A 27,806-nucleotide genomic window follows, 5' to 3' on the forward strand; every position below is an offset into this window, starting at 1 on the left:
TCTTAATGTGAGCCTAATTCTTTTTTTTTCATACTGGTTTCTTCTTCCTGTTTTCAGAATGGGGAGGCGTTGCAGGTGCCCTTTTTTGTGCTTCCGCTCGTCTTCTCTGGCCTGGCTGTCTTTGTGCTGGACTATTATGTGGAATCTGTGTGCACGCTTCGTCTTGACTCCTGCATTACTGCCAGGCTGGGTTCACTGACAGTGTTCGCGGCTGCTCTGCTGCTTGCCTTCTCCTGGGGCACCAGTGGTCATGCGGGTCACTCTTGGACGGGATTGACATCGGGGCAGCACTCACTGTCCGGTGGTCTCATCTTTGCCTGGGTCATGTTCATGTTTGGTGAGTGATGTGAAGATACTAATGGTTGTTTTTTTAACACTCTTGAGGCAGTGTGAAAGGGGAAGGGGGGGGGGAGAAAATGTTTTTGTATTGTTCTTTGAAATATCTAGAATGTATTGCTGCACAGCCACCACGGTTGTGTCCTTTTGTTTAAAACCACCTGTAAAAGATAGTGCGTATGTGTCGGGAGCTAGGTTTAGTGAAAGTAAGTACTAGACATGTTGACTGCTTGAGAACATGAGCAGGCTGGCATTTATTCCTAAGCAAGAGCAGGTTCTCTGCGTGGCGGCAGCGACGTCTCGATGTTGGGATCCTTGTCTTATCGCAAAGGGATGCCATTGTGAGTTGACTTACAACAGCTGCGACAGCCGGGGAACCGGTTCAGGGAAGAGCAGGGGAAACTTCACGGTATTGTCCTAAGAGAACGCCTATTTGTTGAGGCGATGCTCATGGATACTTGATTCCTACAAGGGAGCTGAAGATGGTCGCTACATATGTATCTGCCCTAGAGCACTGCACGGGCTCGGGCCTACCCGAAAACCCGGGCCGGGTAAGGTAGTTTTCACGGCGGGCCCAGGCCGAGCTCATGTCTGAAGCTCTGGGCTTAGGGTCAGGCCCGGATTTGAGGTGGCAGGCTCGGGTCGTTACATAGAAATACTATTCGTTACATATCGCAGTGTCGTTACATAGAATTACTATAGATAAACATTCTTTTTCCGTGGCTCCGTCACTGCTCTCAGGGGTCATGTGACGCAAGATGACCATACACAGCCTGCTTTGTGTGCCTACATTGTTGCCATCTGAGCTTTCATCTTGTGCCGCTGTATGGTGCGAGATCTACATTATACTGCCGCAACAGCGTTAGAATGTGCAGGAATAGCATAGGTCCATTAAACAAGGCGTGGGGCAAAGTATATTAGCTTGACTAAATATCTGGCCTGAAAAAAGTCAATTACGAATTCCGTGCCGGCTGATGTCCCCTTACCTCGAACCATATGCATCCAATCAGTAAGCGTCGAGAAGCTTATTCACGCCTTTATTAGCATACTGGGACGAACCCCGAAAATAGATCAAAATCACGTAGTCCACCTCCTGCATGTCACTCCTATGTGCATAGTCCAATGGCCACCTGCTACTGGTACAACATCGTTAGGAAAGTATACACCACTCTAATATGGAGAAAAAAGAGCACGGTACAAATGGTGCATAACATACACTGCTGAAAACTGCAAGGAGAAGCCCTAAAAGAGGAGTTTTATAGATGATATTGAAGATTGGCCCGACATTCGGGAACGAGAGAAGTGAAGAGATGAGCTGGACAGCTATGTTCATTCTGCCGAGGTCAACAAAGACATCCAAAATTTGCCCCATAGGTGGAAGTCTAAGGACAACGACTGCCGGTGCCTTCAGAATTCGCAAGGCAGATGTTGTGCTCCCCTATGGCTAGCAGAAGCAGTGCAAGAAACTTTAGCGTAGCAAGATATGTGGTGCAACAGCACATGGCGTGCTTAAAAAGCCGAAATCTCTAGATAAATTGATTTCTTGCCCAATACCATGTGAAGAAATAAACTGTAAACTATGCGACATAAAGTTTCAATTGTCAAAGTTGTGTGTTTTGACTAACAGTGACAAGCACCGTGTTTGCATCACGTAACACCAGAAAAAGTTTACAGCGTGTGTTTTTAACGTTATTTACAGCATTTCCTCGAGTTGTGGTTGCCAGTACATCAGCCAGTGCGGTCGATGCTTCAATCACAGAGCTAAAAGAACATAATTGAATGTGCGTAATCCAACAGGGTGTTTTCTGGGTGAGCATTGCAAGCGCTGTGGCTGTACCCGTGATTTTCAACGAACACAGTTTCTTAAAGGGATACTAAAGGGAAAAAAACGATTATTCTCATATTAGGAAATTGCTGTTTCACAATTCCAAAATCACCACGCTTGCCGCAAGCAGATGCTCGGTAAGCGAGAAAACGCACAAAAAGAAAATGCAGGTGGCCACGCCACCTTGAAATTCACGCAGCAAACGTCGTGATGTCATAGATTTTGATCGCGTCTACTAGGTCCTACGTAGTTCTCAGTAGAAATCAAGTGCATTGTCCTCTCAGGGGGCAGAAAGTTAGCATGCCAAGTTTCGGGAAATATCGTTGAGGCGTTGTTGCCCAAATACGAAAAATGCGCTTTGAAATCGATGACGTGACGTGCGGAGATTTCGGCGTGAAACTTAAACATGGAACTTCAGCCTTGATTTTCTCTTTTATTATTAAACCTATGATGGGTGAAGGTAATGACATTAGAACTCCCAGAGTACAATTTAATCATCTAAAGCGATTAGTTGGTGCACTTTAGTGTCACTTTAAGACAGGGAAAGATAAAGTTGAGTGCAAAATTGTGGAAGCTTTCTTCATCCAAAAGCATATGACCGCGTAGTGCATTTTAAATTAATTGAGAAACTAAGGTCTGTTGGTATTGAATCAAAATTATTAGAATGGATTACTGCCTATCTGTGCAATCGTACACAGTATGTCACTGTTAATAATACTAACTCTGATTTACTTGAGGTGTACTCGGGGGTACCTCAAGGGTCAGTATTAGGACCGCTATTGTTTCTTATTTATATCAATGACGTTGTTAGTTGTGCTGAAGAAGGCGTGAAAGTGCGTTTATTTGCCGATGATTTGGTTGTGTACACGTGTGTGCGCGGTACTGACGATCAGAAGCTTCTAGATGCTTCTCTAGATAAAATTGCTCAATGGTGCGTAACCTGGGGTATGGAAATAAACGTCAGCAAAACAAAGTGTATGACTATTAGCCATAAGAAATCACCTGTTACATTCAATTATAAAATGGCGGGCTCTGATATAACACGAACAGACTCTATAAAATACTTGGGTGTAACTATCACAAGTAATCTAAAATGGAACGCTCATATTGAAAACACATGCACAAAAGCATTTAAAACACTCTGGTTTCTGCGAAGGCAATTGGCTGCGGCTCCTGCATCCGTTAAGTTAGCTGCCTATAAAACTCTAGTGCGCCCCATCCTTGAATATGGCAGTATAGTTTGGAACCCCCACCAGGTATACCTCACAGATAGATTGGAAAGAATCCAAAACAAGGCACTACGCTTTATTTTTTCAAAGTATTCCCGTTATGATAGTGTCACTGCTCTTCGAAATGCCGCAGGAATTCCTACACTAGCCTGCCGGCGGCGGGTGGCAGCGGTGAAATTTCTTTTCTTGCTCTATAATGATCACCTAAACATAGATAAACACGAGCACTTGAAACCACCGCATCGTCACTCCCGTAGAATGTGCCATGATAAGCACATCAGGCAATACGCCACACGCTGCGACACATTCAAATTTTCATTCTTTCCGGCTTCCATTGAAATATGGAACGCGTTGCCCCAGAATATTATTGGCATGAATAGCGTAGACAGCTTTGTGGAAAGGGTAGAAGAATATTTTTGTACACTATAGCATAGCGGTATTTTTTGTACAATCTTTTTCTTCTCCTGATTACGAGGTTTATGCATTGTTTGTTGTTTTGGTTGTCATTATTAATGTCTTCTTTGATTTAGTGTGCATTGTACTTCTATGTGTACCTTTCGACCCACTCCCTGTAATGGCCTGGGAAAGGCTGACAGTATTTGACAAATAAATAAATAAATAAATAAATAAATAAATAAATAAATAAATAAATAAAGCAGGGGACAAGTGCGTTAGCAGGCCTTCCATTGTTCTGTCTGATGCAGAGGTTATCTCAAAGGTTTTATTTAATGCATCGTTATTTCGCCTGCAAATCTGGGTCTTTGAAATCTTTTAGATTTTTCATCGTGTTTCTGCCTTTTCACGTGAAGCGTCCGTCACTTGTTATGTTTTTGCTTATATTTGCCCCTAGTGCTCTTTCATTCCTGCACGCATGCTCCATATGAATGCCCCACTAGTTGTCATTCCTGGTAGAACGTGATTTGTCACAACAAATTTTGAGTGATTATGGCACATATATTTGCACTGGTGATTGCAATAAAGATAAGTTTTTGATTAAAATAGATACTCCGACTTAACATAACAAAATATAACAAAAATTACACAGACGTTTCACCACCTATGCGAGTGACATCTTCAGTATGAACTGGCACCGAATGAGCGAAGGTAACCCAGTCTATTTCTAGTCTCGTATGTCTCTGTACACATCCGGTAGGGGGCCACGGTTGCTGTTGCACGCCGACCTGTCACGGCGGATGAACCACGACTCGAGAAGCTTTCTCTTGCCCCACCTTTGTTCCCGAGCCAGCGTCGTCGCATTACTGAAGTCGAAGGCATGCCCCGTCGTCCAGCAGTGTTCGACGAGTTCGCTCTTGGAATGTGTGGCATGGGTGGCTTTGGCGACATCCCCTTTGTGCTCTTTGAGCCTCGTTGACCGCTTCCTGCCTGTTTCGCCGATGTATGTGGCGTCGCAGTCCCCGCACGGTACCTTGTAGACGACCCCGCTTTGATCGTTCGCAGGGGTGCGGCCTTTAAGCTTGGTGAACACGTTCCCCAAGGTACAATGAGGTCTGAAAAGCGGTTTTAATGCCCAGCGGACGAAGTGCTCTCCGAACAGAGTCTGATACGCCCTGAACGTAAGGGATGGAAACAATGGATGTTGTGTTTTCTCGTGCCGCACTTCTTGTTCCCCCTCGCATACGTCTCATGGTGTCGTTGATAAACGTCCTCGGATAATGCCTTTGCTCCAACGCACCAACCACATTTTCCATCTCATGTCGCCGCAAGTGCTGATCAGAACAAACAGCATCGCAACGGGACAAGAACGACCTAACGACGGACCGTTTGTGCTCGGCCGGGTGATGTGAGTGGAAGGACAAAAAGCCTCCGGTATCGCATTGTTTCAGGTACACTGTTGTTTCCACCCCGCCATTACAAGCCCTGCGGACAAGTATATCCAAAAATGGCAAGGCATTATCCTTCTCTACTTCATAGGTAAACTTAATGGCAGGATGTACGCCGTTCAGTGCCTCATGGAAAGCAACCAGATTTGCCCTCTTCAGGATGACGAAAGTGTCATCAACGTACCTACGGTATAGTTTCAACTGACAAGGTAGAACCTCCAGCGCCCGTGTTTCGACGTGCTCCATCACCAAGTTGGCCATGGTGACGGAGACTGGACTTCCCATAGGGCAACCTTCGATTTGGTGGTAAACTGTGTTGTTGAAACTGAAGTACGTTTGTTTCAGGCAAAACCGCAACAAAATTACGATATCTTCAACCGACATCGACGTACGACTTTGCAAATTCCTGTCCTCTTTCAAACGGGCCTCCGCAACCTCAATTGCCAGGACAACAGGAACATTTGTGAATAAAGAAACAACATCAAACGATACCATCACATCGTCATCATCAAGCTGCTGTGTACGCACGACAGTCGCAAATTCCCGAGAGTTTTTGACTGACCGGCCATTGTTCTCGGTTAACGGTCTCAGCAACCCAACCAGAAACTTTGACAAGTTATAAGTTGGTGACCCAATGAAGGACTAGAACTCCCCGGCTTTTGGTGACCCAACGAAGGTCATGAACTCTCCCGGCTTTTGGAACATTTTTGCAAAGATAAGTTGTAAGTTAGCGCCCGCCGTGTCTACTGTGTGTCTCTGTCCATGTGTCTTTTAGCTCTGCTCCCTGAAAGTTCAAAAACTTGTAGATTGTATATACTAGCAGTGGTGTGATATATGAAAAGAATGCTATGACAGATCGTTTCTTTCTTCTTTTCGGTTGTTAATACATCTTTCGAAAAGTACACGTGGTGCATGCGGTTCATTATAATTTTTATCTGCGTTAGTCTATTTACAACAAAGGCAAAAACTCGCAGAGTCCCGTATGCATTCGCCTAAGACGACTCGAAGGCAAAAGCGAACTTCCTTTTCTTCTGAGTCGATGTGTTGATCCTGCCTCGCCACCCTCTGAAAGCTTTCTGCACCTCACATGGTTTTGCACTGCCTCCAGGATCGGAGGCAGCTTGGCTGATTTTGCGCTGCCTTCATGATGGGCCCACCGTTGACGAAGCAAGGATGTCGTATGAGTACATCACGTTACGTGACGTCATGATGACATCACGAATTAAGGCGATATGTGACGTCATGGGGTCATCATATGGGGACGTCATCAAGTGATGATGATTTTTTGCATCACTCGTGTTGACGCCGCCGACGGGGCACGCCGACACGAGATGTTGGTCAATTTTCGCGTTTGAAGAGGCATCTAAGGCTTTTGCCTTAATAAATTTGGAATTTTTTCTCTATTTCGCTTGCTGTGAGCAGCTACTATGCTGAAGACAAGAACACAGGTATCACGAAGGGTGCACAATTGGCTTGGTTGATAGAGCATGCTTTAAATTTCAATAGAAAGCACAATAAAACAAAGTGAAGTGGGCGTTCTGTTCTCTGTCTCCTCTGTTTTTATCGCGCTCCCTATTGAAACTGAACTCATGCTGCAAATCACTTTCCTTGCTGCAATATTTGTTACAAAACGCTCTTAATGATGCTCATTGTATTTGCTGAAAAAATAGGTACAGTATACGGCCGCCAAACAAATGCACATTGTACCAGTACGTCCGCTCAACTGTTTCCACTGTGAGGCCCTTTTGTACAAGCAATAATCGTAGGTTAAAGTATATAATTGTTAGCGAAGCATGCACCAACAATGCGTAGATATTTGCTACTTAAAACGCCTTGCTGTCCGATTCCATGTTCGGGCAACACCGCCTAGATTACTGGCTCGGGCCCATGTCGGGCCGGGCCCGATCTGCAGTTGGATTGAGCCGGGCCGGGTAGGTAAAAATTTTTCTCAGGTTCGGGCCGGGCCCGGGCCTTGCTTCGAGTCACCGGGCCAGGCTCGGGCGGGTAAACATAAACGAGTGCTGGCCACAGGCCGGGCCCGGGCCGAGAATCACGGCCCGTGCAGTGCTCTAATCTAGCCTTTGAGTTGGTTTACTTAAAGAGGTGTACAGCTTGCATGATGAATCGCAGTGTGTGAGTAGCTAAGTAACAAGTTTCACTAACTTTTAGTATGTATTTACATTAGGCTCTCATTAAAGGAACCTGAAGGGTCCAGAAAACTATGTTCCATTTAACAGGAGTTCCATTTACTGAGAGATAGAGATGGGGTGCAAAATACAAGCACAAAGTCAATCATATTAGAAGCAGTTGTCCCATTTAAGCAGCAGTTCCATTTAAGAGATTTCCATTTACTGAGAGTTTACTGTACATTAGGTGCCCCTTAAATTGAGGCCGAATGCTGCTGAGACAAAAGTCAGATGATTAGCCTAATTATTTAAGTATCCTTTGCCCCTAGATGCGCTGTAAAGACAACATAACATTGGTTGCAGATTTGGCCCTATCGGAGGTTGCAGTGAAATTTTATTATGCGAATGGTGGATCTCACGGAACAATATACTGAAATATGTAGTTAGTGGTTATAAGAGATGTACAGTCGCGCTCAATATGACTTGCAACGCGGGAGTGCATGGACTCACAAGTTCAAAGACTGCTCATGGCTTCCACTAGCCCTTATTTCCATAACTAAGCGCTGTTCTCTCACTTGAGTGTGATCCCAAATAAAAGAATATCATTTAGTTGTTGAAATATAAACAAGTTGAAGCCATGCGCAATCTTTGAACTCATGAAGCCACACGCACCCGTGTTGCAAGTCATATTCAGTGCGACTGTACAGTTTGTCAGTGTTAGGAAGTTAACTTTACAACGGTGGCTGATATTCATGCCTTATGTCTGCTGGGCTGGTTCAGCATCAGGGGTGTATTGATGGACACACAAGGTTATGAGATTCATTCCTAGTGAATATCGCAGCATTCTCATTGGGGCTAAATGCACAAAAACCAAGTTGTCTTTCTGCATACGTTTCAAAAGCAATGGAAATGGATAATAACCATCTCTAAAAACACCTGAAGAGTTGTAGTCACTTTGCCAAAAGAATAGCAAAATGTAGCTTTTAGGCAACACTGAGAAATGAGAAAACTAGGGGTGTGCGAATATTCGAAATTTCGAATATTTTTCGAATAGTGTTTGCTTTTCGATTCGATTCGCACTGAAATTTTACTATTCGAACTATTCGAACTTCCCAAAGACAAATGCAGTCAACGTCCGGTTGAAAGTGACCCCTTCAGATTTTCAATATTCTTCACCTCATTACACTCTCGTATTGCGGCAAAGCTGCCTTTCAAGCTCCGTTACGGTCGAACTTAGCCAAGAGACAGTCCGGTTGGAAGTGGTCCCTAGATTTTTCAATGTGCTTCACCTCATCACACCCCCGTATTGCGGCAAAACTGCCTTTCAAGCTCCGTTACGGTCGAACTTAGCCAAGAGACAGTCAACGTCCGTCTGGAAGTGGTCCCTAGATTTTCAATATGCTTCACCTCCTCACACCCCGTATTGCGGCAAAGCTGCCTTTCAAGGTCCGTTACGGTCGAACTTAGCCAAGAGACAGTCAACGTCCGTTTGGAAGTGGTCCCTAGATTTTCAATATGCTTCACCTCATCACACCCCCGTATTGCGGCAAAGCTGCCTTTAAAATCCCGCTACGTCGCAAATGTATTAACTCAAGAAAACGCTGGTTCCAATATGGAGATCAAAGATTTGGCAGAGTTGGGGGCTCAATTAATGCTGTTTTGGACCTGAAATTCGGGCAGGAAGTCAGAAAAATCGGACGCCAAAGCTTTTTAGCATCCAAAATTTCAGATGTTCTTATATATCGACGTCTACGAGGCAGATTTGGAACTCCGGACTTGAAGGGAGCACACCCTTGTCTGCCACATCAGTTGGGCTTCCACAGAACTTGAAAGGGGAGGAGAGGCTGAGGAAATGGCACCTCTGCCTATCATGTGTAAAGTGTTGTCGGCAACACTTTGGTTGCACCAAATCATGTACATAAATACAATTCGGCCTCTACATTGCCTCACTCTTGATAAGAAAGACAACTATGAAATATGACCCCACCAGCTCTTCATCAACCTAGCGAAAAGAAACACTTTCATGTTGCTATCTCACAAGAACATACTTAGGGATTCTCTGCAACTTTTTCTGTAATTTCACTTCGAATTATTCGAAAAATGTTTGAGAAATATTAGAAAATTATTCGAAATTATTCGATTCGATTCGCACTCAATCTTTATTATTCGAATTCGCTTTGCACCCAAAATTTTGCTATTTGCACAGCTCTAGAGAAAACTTAATTGCATGAGGCAATAGCACAAGTTTATCTTGAAACTCGTTATCATTCTTAACAGTATATATACAAGATTAATGTGAACGTTCGGGCAAGTTGGTACTTCGTTACACGCTTGTCTGTGTTGCCTCTCTTCGTCTGTTCTTCGTCTGTTCATCTTTTCCATGCTGTAAATCTTTCTTGGGCAATATATACCAGTTAAAGGTGTTCATCATTTCTCCATAAACACAAAAAGCAATTAAAAAATTAATTTTCAGTGTTTCGTTCGCCCTGAATAAATTGTCCTAAGTTTAAGCTTTTTTAGTTGATATTAAATATAGATTCTTCTGTTATTCTTCTGTTAATGCACCTCTCTTCTAAGCATGATATGATTAGAGCCTCTGTAATCTCTCACACTGATCTCTGCTTATTGTGATCGCTGTAAAAGAGTTATAATAAGTTTTTTTGGCATTCTTTTTTTTTCTAATAGCCACGCTGATTCTGAGCTCACCTGACCTGAAGGGAACAAAGGGTACATTGGTTGGCTACTCCAGTGGTGGTGACCCACTGTACAACTTCAACGGGGATGCATTTCACATGGGGGCAGGCTACTCCATGTTGTCCGTGCTTCGGTCTGGGCTGACGCAGATCATGAAGGAGTCGGACTCGAGACGGATATTCTACTTCCTCTGCATCAATCTGGTAAGGCTCACCTTTACCATTTTCTCATGTCGTAGATAACAGCAGTACATGACTAGCATGCGCTTCATCGTGCCTGCACTGCAACTTGCTCACGTATGATGAGATTAGGCAAAAATTAATCCTTTTCTTTTACGTTTTGAACAGAAGTCTGAGATCAAAGCGCATGTAGCGAAGTTGAATCTTCCCTATATGGGTTTTACTTCTGCCCAGTTATTTTCTGGTGTCGTCGTTAGCGCTTACTTGTTTACTAGGCTTGTGCAAATATTACTTCTTTTGGTTCGAAGCATAGTCGAAGCAAATGGTAATTATGGTCAAATAATTTCGACACGAATTCAAATAGTAGCGGGATCTAAATAGTAGTCGGCTGCAAGTTTAGGCGGTAAAATACGTTACGGTTTAAAATGTACCGGTTGCCCATATAACAAGCTTGTAAATTTAAAACAAAATTAAATGGGGTACAGGTAATATGCACACTTAAAGGGGTCCTGAACCATTTTTTCGAGTAATTACAAATGAACTCAGTATCAGAGTTTGTTGCCTCATGAATCAATCGTCACAAAAGTTTTTCATATCTGTCAAGACCATGTGGAATTACAGGGATTTGTCGCACGTTTTAAGTGCTTTCTGTCTTTTGTCCTGACAATTGCACTGGAAGCTATACAGTAAAAGCTCGTTAATTCGACTCTCGTTAATTCGGAAAATCGGTTAATTCGGACACGTCATCTGGTCCCTGTAAATATACGCATCACTCTATGAGACTGGGCACTCGTTATTTCGGACAGATTTGACCGCAAATCGGATAATTCGGCGACTTTCGGGCCGCTGGCAAGGCTCGAAAACGAAAAAAGAACAATTCGGAACAAAAGTGAAGCTTAAACGCAGCATCACCGGCATCACCATGGACATCAATTATCGACTTGGCTTGGATTGAGACTGGTTGAACGCCTTTTTTTCGCGTGTGGGTTTTGTTGCTTTGTTCCCGTTGGTGTGCTGCATCGTTGATCGCCGATTTATCGAGGAACGTTTCAGTACGGCTCCTTTAGCTTGATCGTTGCTGGTGCTTTTGTGCTGACTTCTCGTGCGACCGCACTCTCCGCCGATGGCAACGCCGGCGAAGCGGCCCAAGTACGAGGCCAAGGACTTCACCACCAAAGTAGAAATTTTGCGTGCTCTGAATAACGGGCTCTCCCGACAAGAAGTGATGAAGAGTGATGAAAGGGGATCCTTCAGTCAGCGGCAAGAAGCAAGGAACGAGTCACCGTACTTTTATCCGCCAACGTGACGGGAACAGAGCGCTTGCCGCTTCTCGTTATCGGAAAGGTTCAAAAGCCACGCTGCTTTAAGAACATCAACAATCTTCCCGTGGATTACCGTGCCAACCGAAAAGCGTGGATGACGGGTGAAACTTTTCCTGTACTGCAGACATCATGCGAGCTGCTGAGCACCTTGAAGGGCTCAGAAAAATTGTGTCCGCGCGAATTTCTGCTCGAAAACGGACAAGCATCCGCGATTACTTTGTTAAGTAAAGGTATGTTGAAAAAACTCGTGCATTTATTGTGTTTATTTCGACCATTCGATAATTCGGACATTCGGTTAATTCGGACATTTTTTCCGGTCCCTAGAAATCCGAATTAACGAGCTTTTACTGTACAGGGAAGGATGACGCAGGGGAAAGAAGCTACGTCAGAGTGTGTCATGAACTTGAGTATGCATCATGAAAGGCGATCACTCTCTCCTGGCATGATTCTGGTGCATGCTAGTATTGTTGCTGTGTAATTTTAGCACACTCTAGAGCATGGCGTCATCATTTGAATTCATGCCGAAGCGAATTTGAATAGCGTTAAATTCATTCGTATACTTGAAGTGTTCGAATGTTTGCACAGGCCTATTGTTTACACTGTTTATGTATATAGTATGTTTAGGTTTTTGTTGATTTCCTCTTGTACGTGCGCTTATTTCATGGCAGATGTTCACGGGTGTAGAGCTGTTGTATGGCATGTGGACAAACTCCCTGGGGCTTATCTCGGATGGTTTCCACATGCTTTTCGACTGTTCTGCTCTGGTTATGGGCCTTGCAGCTGCCTTGCTGGCGAGACGCAGTGCCACACGAACATTTCCATTTGGGTAAGAGGCCTTACAATATAACATGTTTTTCTGTTATATAAGGGGTTAGGGGGGAGGGAAAATTGGAGGTGTTCTTCCATGCAAAAGATGTTTAAGAAAACTTGTGGAGACTGGAGGTTTTTTGAGATGGCAGCGAATGATGATAGCAGATACCGTAAAATCCCGAGCAAGTGCCCCCCTACGATGAAAGATAATTTGACAAGATGTGGAGAGGGGGCCATTGCTCGGTCACGAATCGAAATTTAAGATGGTGGCAGAAAAGTCCCTAAGAATAAAAAATACACACCTGTGTTTCTAATGAAATGCTTTATTGAGTACGCATGCATTCGCTGTTTCCAAAACAGTGAATTAAACAGCGAAAATGGTGGGAGGGGAGGGTGAGGGGCACTTGCTTTGTCAATGGTGCATATTTGAAATCTCTCGAACTAAGGGGGGGGGGGGGGCGCTTGCTCGGGATTTTGCGGTAGGTAATATAATTGTTGGGGGTTTTGCGTCCCAAAGCCATGGCATGATTATAAGGGACCACCTGGGGTTCTTTAGCATGCACCTTAATCTAAGTACACGGGCCTCCGGCATTTCGCCTCCACCGAAATGCGGCTGCTGCGGCCAGGATTCGATCCCACGACTTTCAGGTCAGCAGTCAAGCACTGTAAACACTAGATCATCGCTGTGGGTGATAGTAGACAGAGTGAAAATGCAAAACCTGAGACTTAGTGCACCAGTAAACATCACCGAACAAAGTGGATGTTGCACAAAGTAAACAGAAAAACTGATGCAGCCACATGTGTTAAGTATTTGAATTTTAAATGTAAATTTACAGTACAGACATGTAAAAGATGAAAATTATACAAGCTGTACAGGCAACATTTAATTCACTTCTAAAAGTTCTATAATGCTTGAAGAACATTCATACTTCTAGCTTAAATTTAAAATTAATGCAGCTTGTTGCATAGGCGGAGAGTACGGGGGGGCTGGGGGGCTTGGGCCCCCCCAGGACTGCCTCATGGGGGGGCAGAGCCCCCCCTGGCGCCAGCCCAGGGTATTTTTTAAGAGCTTGGCTTAGGTCTCCGGGTCGTCCTCTCTGGCAGCTGTTTCACAGGAGGCTGTTTATGCCCGCTTCTTTTTCATTTCAGCCATTTAAAGTTCGGCATATGGGCGAGTGACAAGTCAAACATTCAATGGAAAAATGCCCCTCAAACGGATTTTTACGGGCAGAATATGTTTTGCTGATGAACAACTGAAGCGACGACTTAAGCTATGACAAATTAAAAAATTCACCGGCGATTACGGTACTGCCTAATTCACTGAGCGCAGCCTCGTCTTCGGGCAACGCCAGCTGTGTTTGAAGTTTTGACTATCCGCAGTTGTAGCAATGTAACATTCGTTACATATTGCCACAGAAACTGCCAGCGCTCGAGTGCTACGCACACTATATACTCTGTGCATTGCAGCTGTCGCGAACCAAGTGAAACGCCCACAGCCCCGTTACGACAAGCGAAGCCACCCGCAGTGCACAGAAAGCGAGGTTAGAGGCCAGTATCTCGTGATATCGACAGACTCCGTGTTCGCCCTCTTTCGTCCTCGTTCGCGCTATGGGTTACGCCACTGACGCCAACGGCGATGCCGCTCAACGCAGGAACGGACGCCTAAGAGCTGCGCTCTAATTGTCTTGAACCCTGTAGTGAAGAGTTTTGAGAACACAAAAATGATACTGAGAATACAAAGCAATCCCGACACAGTCAGTCAGTGAACGCTTTCGCACAAACTTACTCGCCAATAAAAAAACGGGTAATTTCTTGGTTGCCTACATATTGGTACCCTTCGACATGCCTGCAGGCATGTCGAAGGGTACAATCTTTTCTGCGTACAAACTGCGTACAATCTTTTCTCTGCACTTTTATAGGCATGCCTATAAAAGTGCCGAGAAAAGATTCCTATAAAAGTGCCGAGAAAAGATTGTACGCAGTTTTGATTTATCAGTAAAGGTTTTTACTAAAAGTTCGGCCACCAATGAGCAACTCCATTACTCGTCCAGATTCATGACCGCAGCTTCGCACAAGGTGTAGTGGTAGCAAATGGTATTTGCTACCATCTCAGAATTACTTTTGGCCATCTTGAATTAAACTCACTGGCATATAATTAAAGCTTCCCGTGATAGCGTTAGCCTACTCTCTCCTGTGTGGCGCATGTTTTAACAAAGTAAAGCGTAACCCCACGCATTGCGTGAATCGATTTTACGCGACGCAGTCATCGAGTCAACGAAAAAGGTCACCTACGCGACCTTTTTCGCTTCGAGCCCAGAGTTAGGAGGTGGATCGATGTCTTTGTGTAAACTGAAAAATAAATCTAGGGTATTCCACTTACATATCTTCATTATGATATCGCGGGCACCTAAGAGACTAAAGTTACATTAAGTTCTTTAATTTGGAAGTTGCAATACTCCTCTCTCACTCTCTCTGTCTCTCTCTCTCTATATATATATATATACTATACACACACACACACACACACACACACACACACACACACACACACACACACACATATATATATATATATATATATATATATATATATATATAGTCGAGCCCCCGCCCCCTCCGGTAAAATGAAAACTCTCCGCCTATGGTTTGTTGCATGATTAATAGTATGTGTATCTCCTAAGCCGGTGCTCGCCATTCACATTTGGCACACTTTCTAAGCAGAGGCTCATTACACCGGACGTAAAGTTGTCTACGTGCACTTTACCATTTGCAAATGCACAACAGCCATATGGAATCGTAAAATTCATTGAACTTGGCAGATTATGTTTCATAACTAAACCAACAGATAAACTCTGAAACCATTTTATTTTTGCAAATAAAGGAAAGGGGCTCGCATCATGCCTGCATCCAGGATCTGCACATCGAACAATTGTGCATACGTTGACACTTCCAGTGATGTGTGCTCAGTGCTTCCCTCAAATAGTGAAGCACATTTAAACATGCTGTGCTTGTTTCACTGATTTTATTTTCAACAAGGCTTGCATATGGAAGCCAAACCAGAGTTAAATTTTCAGCTCTTTTGTCAAAGCACCAACTTATTTCCTTGTACAAGGTGTATTTTGCCATCCAGATGTGTTGCCATAAAATGCTGGATTTTATTTTTTTTAGTGAAACTTGGAACTTCACTTACTGTTGGGTCATTCCACGCCAAACGTCCCAGCCATTTTGGCGACCATTTCAATTGTATTTGAAAAAAATCGTAATTTATTGCATTGAAAACAGTGAGTTGCTAGAATATTTTGAGATAAAAAAAAAGTTTTTGGTCACGTGGATGCCTTCCGAATTTCCCAGAATGTCGTCTGGGTGTTGTTTGCAAGAAAATTTATTCAAAGAGTGTTGTTTCTTGTTTGGATACTAAATTTGGTTTACATATTAAGAAAAGGTGTTTGTGTAAGGTTTTTGAAGTTCAATAATATTAGTGCAATTTTTCTGCCATATACGCCTCCAGGAATTTTGTCAAAATGTTCTATGTTTGCATTTTTTCCATTGCAATATCTGAGTAATGAATACTTACTCTACGAGACGTGTATTTTTGGGTAAAAATATTTTCAGACTCCTCATATTTCTAAACTTTACGAGAAAAACTCTAATTTCAGAAAATCGTCATTTTTGTCCGCATTGAGATGCAATTCACACCACGTGGTGCTCCAATTAAAAATCAGCTTTTACCTCAATCGAAGGCAAATAAACAGTTCTTCTTATATGGCAAGTTTTATCATTACACTTTTTGTTTGGAGGAACAAAATAATTTTCAAGTTCCCCATTGATGGCTATCTTCCCATTTGGTCATACGATAGCTTCCTTGTTGAAGCTCCCCATTGCCGCCAATGGGGAACTTCAAAAATTATTTTCTCTCTGAAAACCAGAAATTTTTTCTCTCTGAAATATTCTAGCAATTCGCTGTTTTCAATGCAATAAATCAGCACGTTTTTTTCGAATACATTTGAAATGGTCGCCAAATAGCTGGGACATTTGGCATGGAATGACCCTGTTCTAATGCCTAAACAGCCTATTACTGCAACAATTATGAAAATACTATTTTGAAAGATTACCTTATTGATCTAAACTAATTTGGCGATCGTCTTCGTGGTACTGAATGTCTTACAGCACACTTAATGTTACACATAAATTCTTTTTGTGTGTGTATTGAAAATTTCTACTTCCCCCGCAAGTTTCTCTGTGGTCTGTGTATTTGTATGGATCTGATTTCTATTCTCCTGTCAGGCCTTTATTCTTTCTTCCTCCTGAGAAGTAGTGTTTTAATTATGTCTCTTTATTTTTCACGAAAACTATTTTACAGGCCTGTATTAGTGTCCTCATTTATTGTGTGTGCTTTAGGCCATAACAGTCACTTTATATCTTATGGCTGAAAGCTGCTGGCTTTATTTCGTGATTTCAGGTACGGCCGTGTGGAGGTCCTCTCAGGCTTCATGAATGGCCTGTTTCTTGTCGTCATTGCCTTTATGGTCTTCAGTGAAGCCATCACAAGGCTTTTTGACCCTCCACAAGTCAAGACTGAGCGTCTGCTGGTATGTTGCTGCATTATTAACTAGCAGCATTCTAACCTATTTCATTGTTAAGTTTCCTGTGCACCTACTTCACAAATTCTAGCATGCTCTTTTGGAAACATTCTACACTTCTTCCCAAAGGGCAGCTTTCTTCACACTTCTTCCCATGGATTTTGCCCGTGTTGATGTGTCGTACCAAGTACACGGTATAAAAGGCACAAAATGAGGATCGACGGAGTAGTACCAGCTGTTGCACCTCTATTCTGTGTAATAAAGCAATAATTCACCGCATAAAATTTGTGCATGTAATCATGGCCCACAATTAATCTCTGAAGAATTCAGGCCTCTTAATGCAACAGAACGTGATACCAGATTGCTTTTCTGGTTGCTTTTCTTATATTGCTTTTCTTACATTTTTTTATATTTGGGTTGTCCCTCCCACTCACAGGTCATTGAGTGCCCATTCTCACCGAATCCTTTCAAATGGGCACATGCCACTGTATTGCCGGGGTACCGAATTATAAGAATTTTTAATGTGCTTAAATAACACCTCATACTTCACTGGGCATGCAGCACTCTTTACCATTGTTCACTTAACAAAGCATTATACATTAGCTTCATCGTTGTGATGCTAACATCAATGTCTCACAGCTTGCATCCATTTGCATTTTGGCATAACTAATGTGCGATGTATTACGTAAGGATAGACATTGCATGAGATAAGAAAGGTTGTGACTTGCGTGGTGTATGAACTTGGGCATCGCATGGTTGTCTATTATGATAAAAACTCAATTGTACGTGATGTAATGAACTGGATTGCATAGCATTTGATTAACTGCATCACTAAAACATTGCTTTGCAGATTATGTGCCTAAAATATATGCATAATTTTCCAACTTTCTAAACGTGGACCCATCAGTGGATAGCTTGAAAATGTGGAATGTATGATTTTTTTTTTTAGAAAGGAACTGTGCCTTCATGAGAGATGCTGATTGTTATTTTGGGCCTTCTGGTGTCATCAACTGGTATATTATTGGGCCAGGAAATATGTCAATAAACCATGGGTAGGGGATGTATTCTCTTGAGAGATTGTTGACATGGCAAGAATTGGTGCTCAACTGTACTGCTCAAAATTTGTGGTCAGGGCGCGTCATTGTAGAAGGGTTTTATTTGATTTTTATTTTGCTCCTTTCTTTGTGTTTGATGCGTAAAAGCAAACTTGTGAAGCTGTCTGGCAAAGTACTTAGTTTAATGCAGCATGTGTTGTAGTATAAGTTCATTTGATGTAGCAAACATTTTTAAATGCACTCTTTGCGCATGCAGCCTGGGAACGTTCTAAACCTTTCTATATATTGTCAAGAATTTCTGAATACTTGAGTAAAGCTTAGGTATATCCCTGCAGCTATACATATATCATATATGTTATAGATATACAGTGGACGCTCGTTAAACTGTTAAGCCTGCACCAAGCTGCTTCACTACTGCATTTGCAATTTATTGTTCGATTTCCTTTTTTTTTACTTTGTGTTTTGCTTTGTTGCTTTGTACTCATTTTCTTGTCATTCTTGTAATCCGATATAATTATGTTTTCGTTCCTCTTCCTGTATCATTATTTTTTTATATCTATATCTATGCACCAAAGTACATAATTCGATTCTTGTGTTTTAGTATGCACTGTCATATACTGTGTAGTATCACTGCTTTATTTTTATCTTGCGTCTTATTTTTGTTAGCTGATGTATAAATATATTTTTCTTTGTTACCGTTTGTGCTCATTTACCTACACTATTATATTTTCCTTCCATTATAATATAGTTTTTTCCTTTACATTTCGTTGTATTATACGTATTTTTTTTATGTATCGGTGTAACTTAGCCCCTCCCCTCTATAATATTTCTTGTAAGCCCTGAGGTTATAAATAAATAAATAAATAAATAAATAAATAAATAAACGGAACCTGAAGGGACCAGGAAAATGTGTTCCATTTAACAGGAGTTCCATTTACTGAGAGAGGAACAAGGGTGCAGAATCCAAGTATGAAACCAATCACAATAGGAGTACTTGTTCTGTTTAAGCAGCAGTTTCGTTTAAGAGATTTTTGTTTACTGAGAGTATACTGTATATGTTACAGCATATGCATACTGATGTTATGAACAATTCTTTTTTTCATTATTTACCTTTGTCATATTCTTCCTTCCCCCTTACCTTTTTTTTTTCAGACTGTTTCCATCGCAGGTCTCATTGTGAACCTCATAGGAATCGTTGCCTTTCGTCACACTCACTCACACAGCCATGGGGCCAGCCATAGCCATAGCCACAGTCACAGTCACGGACATAGTCATACGGGTGCCAACACAAATTTGCAAGGTGAGCTGCATAACTTTGGTTTTTTTGGCTTTTTCCTTTCTCCACCTGTGTCAAAAGCGCTGAGCACACGTGTTTGTGCAAGATAGTTCGATTTTTTGGAGCTTGCAATCGTTAATTCCTGTCATCAGCTATATTTATTTGTCTGTTTGCAGGTGTTTTCCTCCACATCCTAGCCGACACGTTAGGCAGTGTGGGTGTGATTGTGTCATCCCTACTGATTGACCAGTTTGGTCTGCTTGTGGCAGACCCCTTGTGCTCGGTGTTTATTGCTGTGCTCATCTTTGTCAGCGTGCTGCCTCTGCTCAAGCATTCCTCCATGATCTTAGTGCTGAGGACGCCTCTTCAGCTAGAAGGCAAGAAGCTGCCGTCCATGCTAAGCAAAGTAAGAAGCAAGCCACCATTGTTTTATATTCTCGCTTGCGTTACTTGTGCAGTCTAGTATTAGCTTGGATTTATCGGGGAGTTTGAGATTTTTTGCACACAAATGGTTTTGGGTGTCCAAAGGGAGCTTTCCATACCCAAACACCCACAGCATTCTTTTGTATACCAGTCTGTTATTTTGCATGCTCGGCACTTTTTGCGCCCTACCATTGTGCATGCAGTGTGTAATATTCTCTAGTGTAGGTTTTATTAGTTTATGTAGAGTTTATGTAGCGTTTAGATGACCGTGGCTTCAGTCAAGGCTTTGTTTGTGTGAAACAAACAACATTGTCAGGAGTGCTGTGGACATTGTGGAAACATAAGGGATGGTATGTATTTGCCCATTGCGTTAAAGGGGTACTGACACAAAATTTTGCGGCCAAGATAGCCTGCTGGATCGATTCCCGTGTACGTGCATGTACCATCTGCAAAATATCGACAGCGAATAAAGCTAGGAAGGTATTTTATATGAATTTTGAAGTTCGCGTGCGCGATCCGGCATTATAGGCTGCACCTGTTGCATTGACACCCTCGGAGGTGACCCGAGGTGACCCCCCTACTTCCCCTACGTAACCGTTGCAGCCGGTACAACAAGTTATGATGACGTCGTAGTCGCCATTTCTGTTTTGACGCGCTCGCCGCTGCGCTGTTGGTGTCTGTTCGGCGGCTGCTCGTGAGTGTGTGGCCGCGGCCACGCGTTGAAAGTTTTGTGTTTGGCGACACTACCGCTTTCCCGTTTCCTGCTCCCAAGGACTTCTTGATTTTCCTGGGCTGCAGTGACAGGCCGCAATGCCAAAATCACAATGTTATCCAGTGATTCAATCGGATAATGAACATAGAAAATGCGAACATACTCTGGCTAAATGAATTGCCTACAGAACATTTGTGCACGAATGTGTTGGATCTTACCATTGTACATTGCTGACGCGAGGTTCATTGTGGTGGTCGTCGCTTGTATCGCTGCCGCTTCCCGACGAATCGCTCCTCGCCAGCGGGTCAAACCTGAAGTGATTCGCCACGTCGAAAATTCCTTCCATCCCCGCCGCAAGAAAATCGTCGCCATCAGACCACGATGAGCCTGACGACGACAGTGAGGACGATAACGGCGACAACATCACGCAGCACATATGACAAGCGAATGCAAGCAGACGATGCAGACCACGCGGAAATGTGTCACTGTTCTGTGTGGTCACGTGACCGAGCATTTCACTCGCTAAGTGGTGGTAGTTGCACCCGGCGGCTTGTCGTTTTTGGAGCTCTGTCAAACCGAAACTGAGGCTGTGTCGGTAATGAGGAGCTTGTAATTATCTGTCGCGCGCTGCAGCAAACGATGTGCCGTGTTATGACTAACAGGCCCCCAACAACACATTGCAGCAAAAAAACGCGGGGCAAAAGCTTTTGTGTCAGGACCCCTTTAAAGTGTTAGATTTGCAAATTGCTGCACCAAGCTGTGCCAGAACAGTGAAAATTCCTCAAAATACCACGTTCGGACATAGTCATTTGTGCATGGGAAAGGTATTTCCCTATGATCAGTGTTCAGGCTAGTAGAATTAAAAAATAGAGTTGTGCAAATAGCAAAATTTTGGGTGCGAAATGCATTCGAATAATGAAGTTTTAGTACGTATCGAATCAAATATTTTTCAAGTACTTTGAAGCGAAATTACAGAAAAAAAGTTGCAGAGGATCCCTAAGCATATTCTTGTGAGATAGGAATATGAAAGCGTTTCTTTTGGCTAGGCTGGTGAAGTGCTGGAGGTTTGCTGCTAAATGGTGTTTCCTGGTTGTCTTTTAAAGAATGAGGCAATGTAGAGGCCAAATTGTGTTATTTACATGATTTGCACAACCAAAGTTCTGTCGACAACATGTCACACATGAAAGGAAAAGACGCTACGTTCTCAACCTCTCCTCCTCCTTCAACTTCTGTGGAGGCCCAATGTGGTGGACAAGGGCACACTCCCTTCGTGTCTGGAGTTCCTCATCTGCTGCGCAGATTTTCCTGTCCTACTCCACGGCTGGTGTGTCAGTTGTTGGCGCCAGCATGAATTCCGGTGGGAGAGGTCACGTATTTTCCACACACGGCTCTTGTGGACGCCGGACGAGTGCGCGCTTTTGTAAACCAGACAAGTAACCAAGTAACGCTTTCGCGTTCAAATGTAGTGCGAAATGTGGACAAAAAAAAAAAGCAATTCCTCTTGCATGGTAACCCATATACCTGGCGACAGCACACTGTCTGCTGCATGAAAGGAAAACTGCTGATAGCTCTTGCGCAGTGACACGGGTGACGTAATGTGCAGTATTGCCACCAGCCTCAATAATTTGATATTTCATCGTTTTTCATGTGATGCTCATGAATTTTTATGTCGTAGGTTGATTTTGCAGTGCCAAGACATTATTCAAAAAGCACATTTCGCAAAACGAGTCAGTCGAGTACGAAACTGAAACCACATTTGCGGCATTAGCAACAGCCTTTGATGGCGATGTCACTACATCTGCCAGTGGCAAATGTAGTGACATCACCATCACAATATGGCGACGGAATGCATTTTAAAGATAGTCCGCACAGGCATGACACAGCCTCATTTCATGCTCGACTACACTCTGTCTGCGACAAATTTGTGCTCAGCAAAGCGGAAATGGCAACGTGTCACTTGCATTATGAAAGGTCATATCAAAGAAAAGTTAATACGCATGCTGAGGACAACTACGTCGCGTCTATTCTGCGTGCCCAAAACCTGTGTTTGTGATTGGTGCAAACAAAGGAAGGAACTGCATGTCGACCAGGAAAAGTTTCTACGGGCTGAAAATGAGAAAATATTCCAATCTCGATGACAAGCCTGCAGGCTTTCTCAAGCAGCTCTATGTAGACAGCGCTTGTCCAGGTAACGGCCCTTGTAACGGCACACGATCGAGGCATATCCACATGTGACCTTAAATCCAGCAAAACTGGATCACTGAAGGAAAGAAACTGCCAGCAGAATAAATTTCACTTTCTATGAGGGTGCATTGGGCTTGCCCTTTTTTTTTCTTCTTATCATCAACATAGCGGCATGCCATAGTTTTTAAAGACTTTGTAACATTACACACTCACGCGTTTTTATTTGGAATTCTCGAAAATTGGGTGCACATTACATTCGAATAAGTACGGTATAAGCAGATGCTGCACTTCGCACTTTTAGATTGCACTCTTTCTAGTCTGTGCACAGTGATCGAGCTACCTTGTTAAAAATAGTGTCAGGAAGTGGTGACGGCCGTTAACCTTGCGATAGGCTGAAGTTCACATGAAGAATTTGGTTTGCGCACATCATTTAGAAGTGCTGTGATTTGATTTTAAGCAAATGAAACCATTATATTTATTTTCCAGAAGTTCGAATACTTCTAATTGTAAAATTCCGGTGTAAGTCGAATAGCAAACACCATTAGAAAAAAATTTGAAAGTTCGAATATTCGCACACCCCTATTTTAAATCTTCAGTCCTTGCTACATGAATGTCTACTTTCTTACGAAAAATATTTGGCAAGCCTTTCTTTAGGCTAGATATGCCCAAAGAAGCCTCTATTTTTAAAATAAATATGTATAGTTGCAGTTGTTTTAAGTATCTTGGATGGTAGATACATCATGCAGTTGGAGTTACATGTTGGTTCATTGAGAAAGGCAATACGAATACGAGTTGCATGAAATCCTCTCAAAATATCTGAGCCAGTGAAAAATAAATAAATAAATAAGCTTGATACCTTGCTGTAAAAATTGGAATGCATTCTTTACACTTTCATATAGTACAAGTCTCTCAAGTTTTATGACGTCATCCATGTTTGACGTATTGGTGGTCCCATAATTTAGGTGTTAGGCTTTGTAGCACTTAGGTTAAGGTGACTTCTTGCCTAATGTGCTCTTTAGCAGAGCAACACAAGCAAACAGAATACCTTTTTTTTCTCTTCTTTTGTGATTTCATTGTTGCTGCTTGTCATGCACTCTCGCAATACGGCAGGCCTGTATTTGCAACACTGCTAGCATGCTCATTTTCTGGCATATTTATGACAATACGAGTTGTGGTTCAAAATATTATTGTCCCTAATATACGTAAAAACCCGCATATAGCTCGGACCCGCATATAGTCCGGGGTGTAATTCGGGAATAGCAAACGTGAGAAAAAAAGTTTTCACCCGAATATAGTCCGAGGAAAATGGAAAAAATGCATTTATTGACATTTCATTCATCGTCGTCGTCGGACGCACTCTCTTCCGAAGCTCCCTTGTCGGAAATGTTCTCCCACAGCACATCATCCTCAGTGCCATCAAGCGCGTTGGAGATGGAGCACTTTTTGAAGGCGCGGCAAACGAGCGCCTCTGGAATGCAGGCCCAAGCCTCGACTATCCACGAGCAGAGCATCGCTGGCGAGGCCAGTTTCAGCCGTCCGGCAGGGGTCACTTCTGGTTCTCCGGACCTCATCCACTCCACGTACAGGCGCTTGACATGGTCCTTAAATGGCTTATTAAGGCACACATCAAGCGGCTGCAGCTGTGATGTCATCCCTCCCGGGATGACGACGAGCTCGGTGCGGGAGTCGCGCAGCAGTCGCTTTACGGAGTCGGCCAGGTGACACCGAAACGCGTCGAGCACAAGCATCGAAGGGAGCCCCAGCAGTGCTCCGGGCCGTCGACACCACACGGACTTTATCCAGTCAAGGACTAACGATTCGTCCATCCACCCCTTGTCCTGGCAGCGGACGACGACATTTTTCGGGAACTTCTCCCCCTTCGGCAGCGTCTTTCGTTTGAACACCACGTAGGGTGGCAGCTTGCGACCGTCAGCCGTGCAGGATAACATTACAGTCACCCGCGTTTTTTCGTTTCCAGTCGACCGCACGATAACTTGCCTGGAGCCTTTTTGATGCACCGTCAGCGCCGAGGGCATATCCAGGTAGACCGGCGTCTGATCCGCGTTGCCGATCTGGCCCAGCTGAAAGGGGACTGCCTTTCGCAACGCAATTATGTACCTTTGAAAAGCCACGAGGTGCTCTTCGTAGCTCTCTGGTAGCTTCTGGGAGATCGACGTACGCCGACGTAGGGAGAACCCAGCGCGGCGCATGAAGCGAGACACCCAATGCTTGCTCGCTTTGAAATCCTCCGGCTGAATGCCTTTGTCTCGAGCGATCTCCCTTGCCTTCGCTTGTAGCAGCTCGATGTTGACAGCGAGATGTGCAGCTCGCTGCTCCCGCACAAAGTCTGTGAGTTCTCGTTCCACGTCAGGAAATGCTCCATTTTTTGGTCCGCGGAAACTTTTTCGCTGGCCGCTGCATGCAAAGAGGGCTTCCTTCTGCTTCCGCCAACCGCGAATGCTCCGCTCGTTGACTCCGAACTGCCGCTCCGCGGCACAGTTGCCGATGGTTTCGGCAGCAGCGATAACTTTTCTTTTAAAAGCAGCAGAGTACTGCCTGCGCGGTCCTGACATGGCGTAAAATCACAGGAGCAAAATCGAGGCCGTCGTTATGGGCACCAAGTTGAAGCAAAGGCCACTGACCAACTGACCAGTTAAGACTAACGCTGCTAACGCCGCTAACACTACCTAGCGCAGAAGCGCGCAGACAGCTGATGATGATGATAGCACCGCGCTATGCCGAAACCGAAGCTGAATTTGGGCCGAAAATTCTTGGGACCCGCATATAGTACGGGGCCGAAATTTCGCACCCTAAAATCTAGAAAAAAAACCCGGGCTATACGCGGGTTTTTACGGTACTATGCATTATGCCAGCAAACTTGTATTCACAAGAGAACAAATCTCTCTTTTTCTGCACAAGAACAACCTATAACTGCATGCTGTGTCATGTACAGTATGGTCCACTGTTAAAGGGAACACTCGAATGAGCACCCTTCATATTGCTGGCCCCCAATGGCAAGTGGATGGGGAAACTTCGTTTGTGCATGGCACTGTTCTGTCAAAAGGAGTCGCAAGTGTCAACCACCAGTAGTCTTATGCAAATCTAAGCCACTATGCTTTTGCAAGTGAGCGAAATCCAAACATGCCCTGTACGCAAGTGTTCCCTTTAACAGTGGACCCGTCTGTACATTTACCAGTGCACACGAGATGTCTTCTATGCACCTCGTGAGCTTGGTGCCTTTTGCAAAGATTGCTTTGGGCAGAGCCAATTGAAAGCACTTTACAAGGCACAACTTTTATTTGGCTACTATCCATGGGCCAAGCTGGCACAGTAGAAAGGCAGTCCACACCACGTACTCATGTACATCACCTGGTACTCATGTACTCGTGTAATCGTCGATGTTTCACTTCATTATTTTAATTCGCAGGTCTTGAAGATTGAAGGCGTCCTGTCTTATCGCAATGAGCACTTCTGGTACCACACCAGTGACGTGCTGGCTGGGTCCCTGCACGTACAAATTGCCAAGGACGCCAACTCCCAGAAAGTGCTCAGTCAGGTAGCAACAAATGCAGTCCTGTTTATCCGCTACCATGCACTGCATGTTAAAAGCTCAAGTCACATCGCTTGATAAAGTGCAGTCTTTCTGAATCTCTCTTACGAAACATTACATGTTGTGCTATTCTGCTGTACTGTTCTTTTAAAAGCACAATTGTAACTTTTGCTATAATGCATTGAGGGCTTATTATACTGGGCTTGTGCAAATACATTTTGTCAAACTTAGCTTCAGAGCTTCACAAGGTGCTTCTACCAGCTTTGCTTACTGACGTTCATGGCTCTACTAAATCATAAACAGTAATCAATTTAGGGACCAACTAAAATGGTCTAAACTGAAAAACACCGTTACATGAACTTCTTTCGCTCTATAGTACACCTATTCATGCCACGCCTATGCCCTGAAAATGAAATTGAAGAAAGCTAGGAAATGTGTGTGAATAAAAAAGTGAAATTAGTTGTTTCCTTCTGTGATGTGTTCTTCCTGCTCCTCACACAGGTGACATCGCTGTTCAAGGAACTGGGCATGCAGCACTTCACTGTTCAAGTCGAAAAGGAAGAATTCTTCCAGCATATGTCCGGCCTTCGTGCTAGTACAAACTACTACAGCAATGCGCTCCTTAGGTCAGCGGCGCATCAGGCCTCCAATGGTGCCTTGTCTCTGTGTATTGTGAAGTCGATATAATTCCGTGCAGGGATCACACATCGCAACTTTCTCGGCGTGTGCCTAATGGACCCTGTTGTATTTCTTGTACAGTGGAACACGTGCATAGTGTACGCCCAATAAAATTATGTTGTAATACCGTATCTGAGCTTGGACTCTAAGCTGTGGAAAAAGAGCATTTGCATGGTGCACCAATTTCTGCAGCACATGGTTATTGCTAGGAACATTTAAATGTCATTCTACCAATGTATGCTGTGGGTGAGCATTCAAACATATTGATGTGCTGCATAGCTGCCCAAGCGTGCATTGTGAGCTCACTCACACGGGCACTGCGCGAGTACTGTCATACACGTCTGGGGTGTATTGTGACGAAATTTCCACACAGAGCGAAACTGCTGGGTGTATGCAGACAAAAACGTACGTGGGCATGCTTATATGCAAGGAAAGTTTATAGGAAGTTTGTGTCGTGCAAGGTCATGTCGCACCTCTCGTTTGTAGAATGATCATATTTGAAGTCTGCCTTTCTGACCTATGTGGCAAAAGAGTAACGAAAATGAAATGATTTATGCAGGTGTTATTTTTTTTACAATATACAGGTTTTTTATAAAATTGCTACAAAGTCGGGCACCTGTCGGCTTCGCACACAAATTCTACCTCGAGGCGGAAATACCTTATCGCAGCCAAAATTACATTGAAATGACTAATTAGTAAAAATTCGTTAACTTTTTCATTATAAACTTGAGGGCAGTTGTTTATACAAGAATGCTGTAGGCCCTCGATGTTTATGGTACACTTATTTTTTAGAAATCGCAAAAGCTGTACGTAATTTGAGATATCCATTATCGAATTTTAATGGCGATATCAAAACTGAGTGTGCTGATGAGCATGAAAGGCGGCCGCTCTGTTACATCAGACAAAGTACCCGTGATGAGGAAGTTATGAAATATGAATCAAGCGCCGTGTCCTCGTCCCTTCTTGCTCGTGTTTGTGTCTCCTTG

General features: G+C 43.6%; 1 protein-coding gene across 1 annotated transcript in view; it reads left to right on the plus strand.

The window, feature by feature from the left end:
* LOC119388125 (zinc transporter 5) overlaps positions 1 to 26,905 on the plus strand; it is a 34,076-nt gene extending 7,171 nt beyond the window's left edge. Inside the window, exons 9-16 of the mRNA XM_037655774.2 lie at positions 58 to 337; positions 10,043 to 10,254; positions 12,221 to 12,378; positions 16,822 to 16,951; positions 19,150 to 19,297; positions 19,450 to 19,679; positions 26,020 to 26,148; positions 26,644 to 26,905. Of these exons, the coding sequence (XP_037511702.1) occupies positions 58 to 337; positions 10,043 to 10,254; positions 12,221 to 12,378; positions 16,822 to 16,951; positions 19,150 to 19,297; positions 19,450 to 19,679; positions 26,020 to 26,148; positions 26,644 to 26,829 (1,473 nt within the window). The 3' untranslated portion in view covers positions 26,830 to 26,905. The remainder of the gene's footprint in view (positions 1 to 57; positions 338 to 10,042; positions 10,255 to 12,220; positions 12,379 to 16,821; positions 16,952 to 19,149; positions 19,298 to 19,449; positions 19,680 to 26,019; positions 26,149 to 26,643) is intronic.
* The last annotated feature ends 901 nt before the right edge of the window (positions 26,906 to 27,806 follow it).

The sequence above is a fragment of the Rhipicephalus sanguineus genome, chromosome 3 (assembly GCF_013339695.2).
Source record: "Rhipicephalus sanguineus isolate Rsan-2018 chromosome 3, BIME_Rsan_1.4, whole genome shotgun sequence".
NCBI classification, from domain to species: domain Eukaryota; kingdom Metazoa; phylum Arthropoda; class Arachnida; order Ixodida; family Ixodidae; genus Rhipicephalus; species Rhipicephalus sanguineus.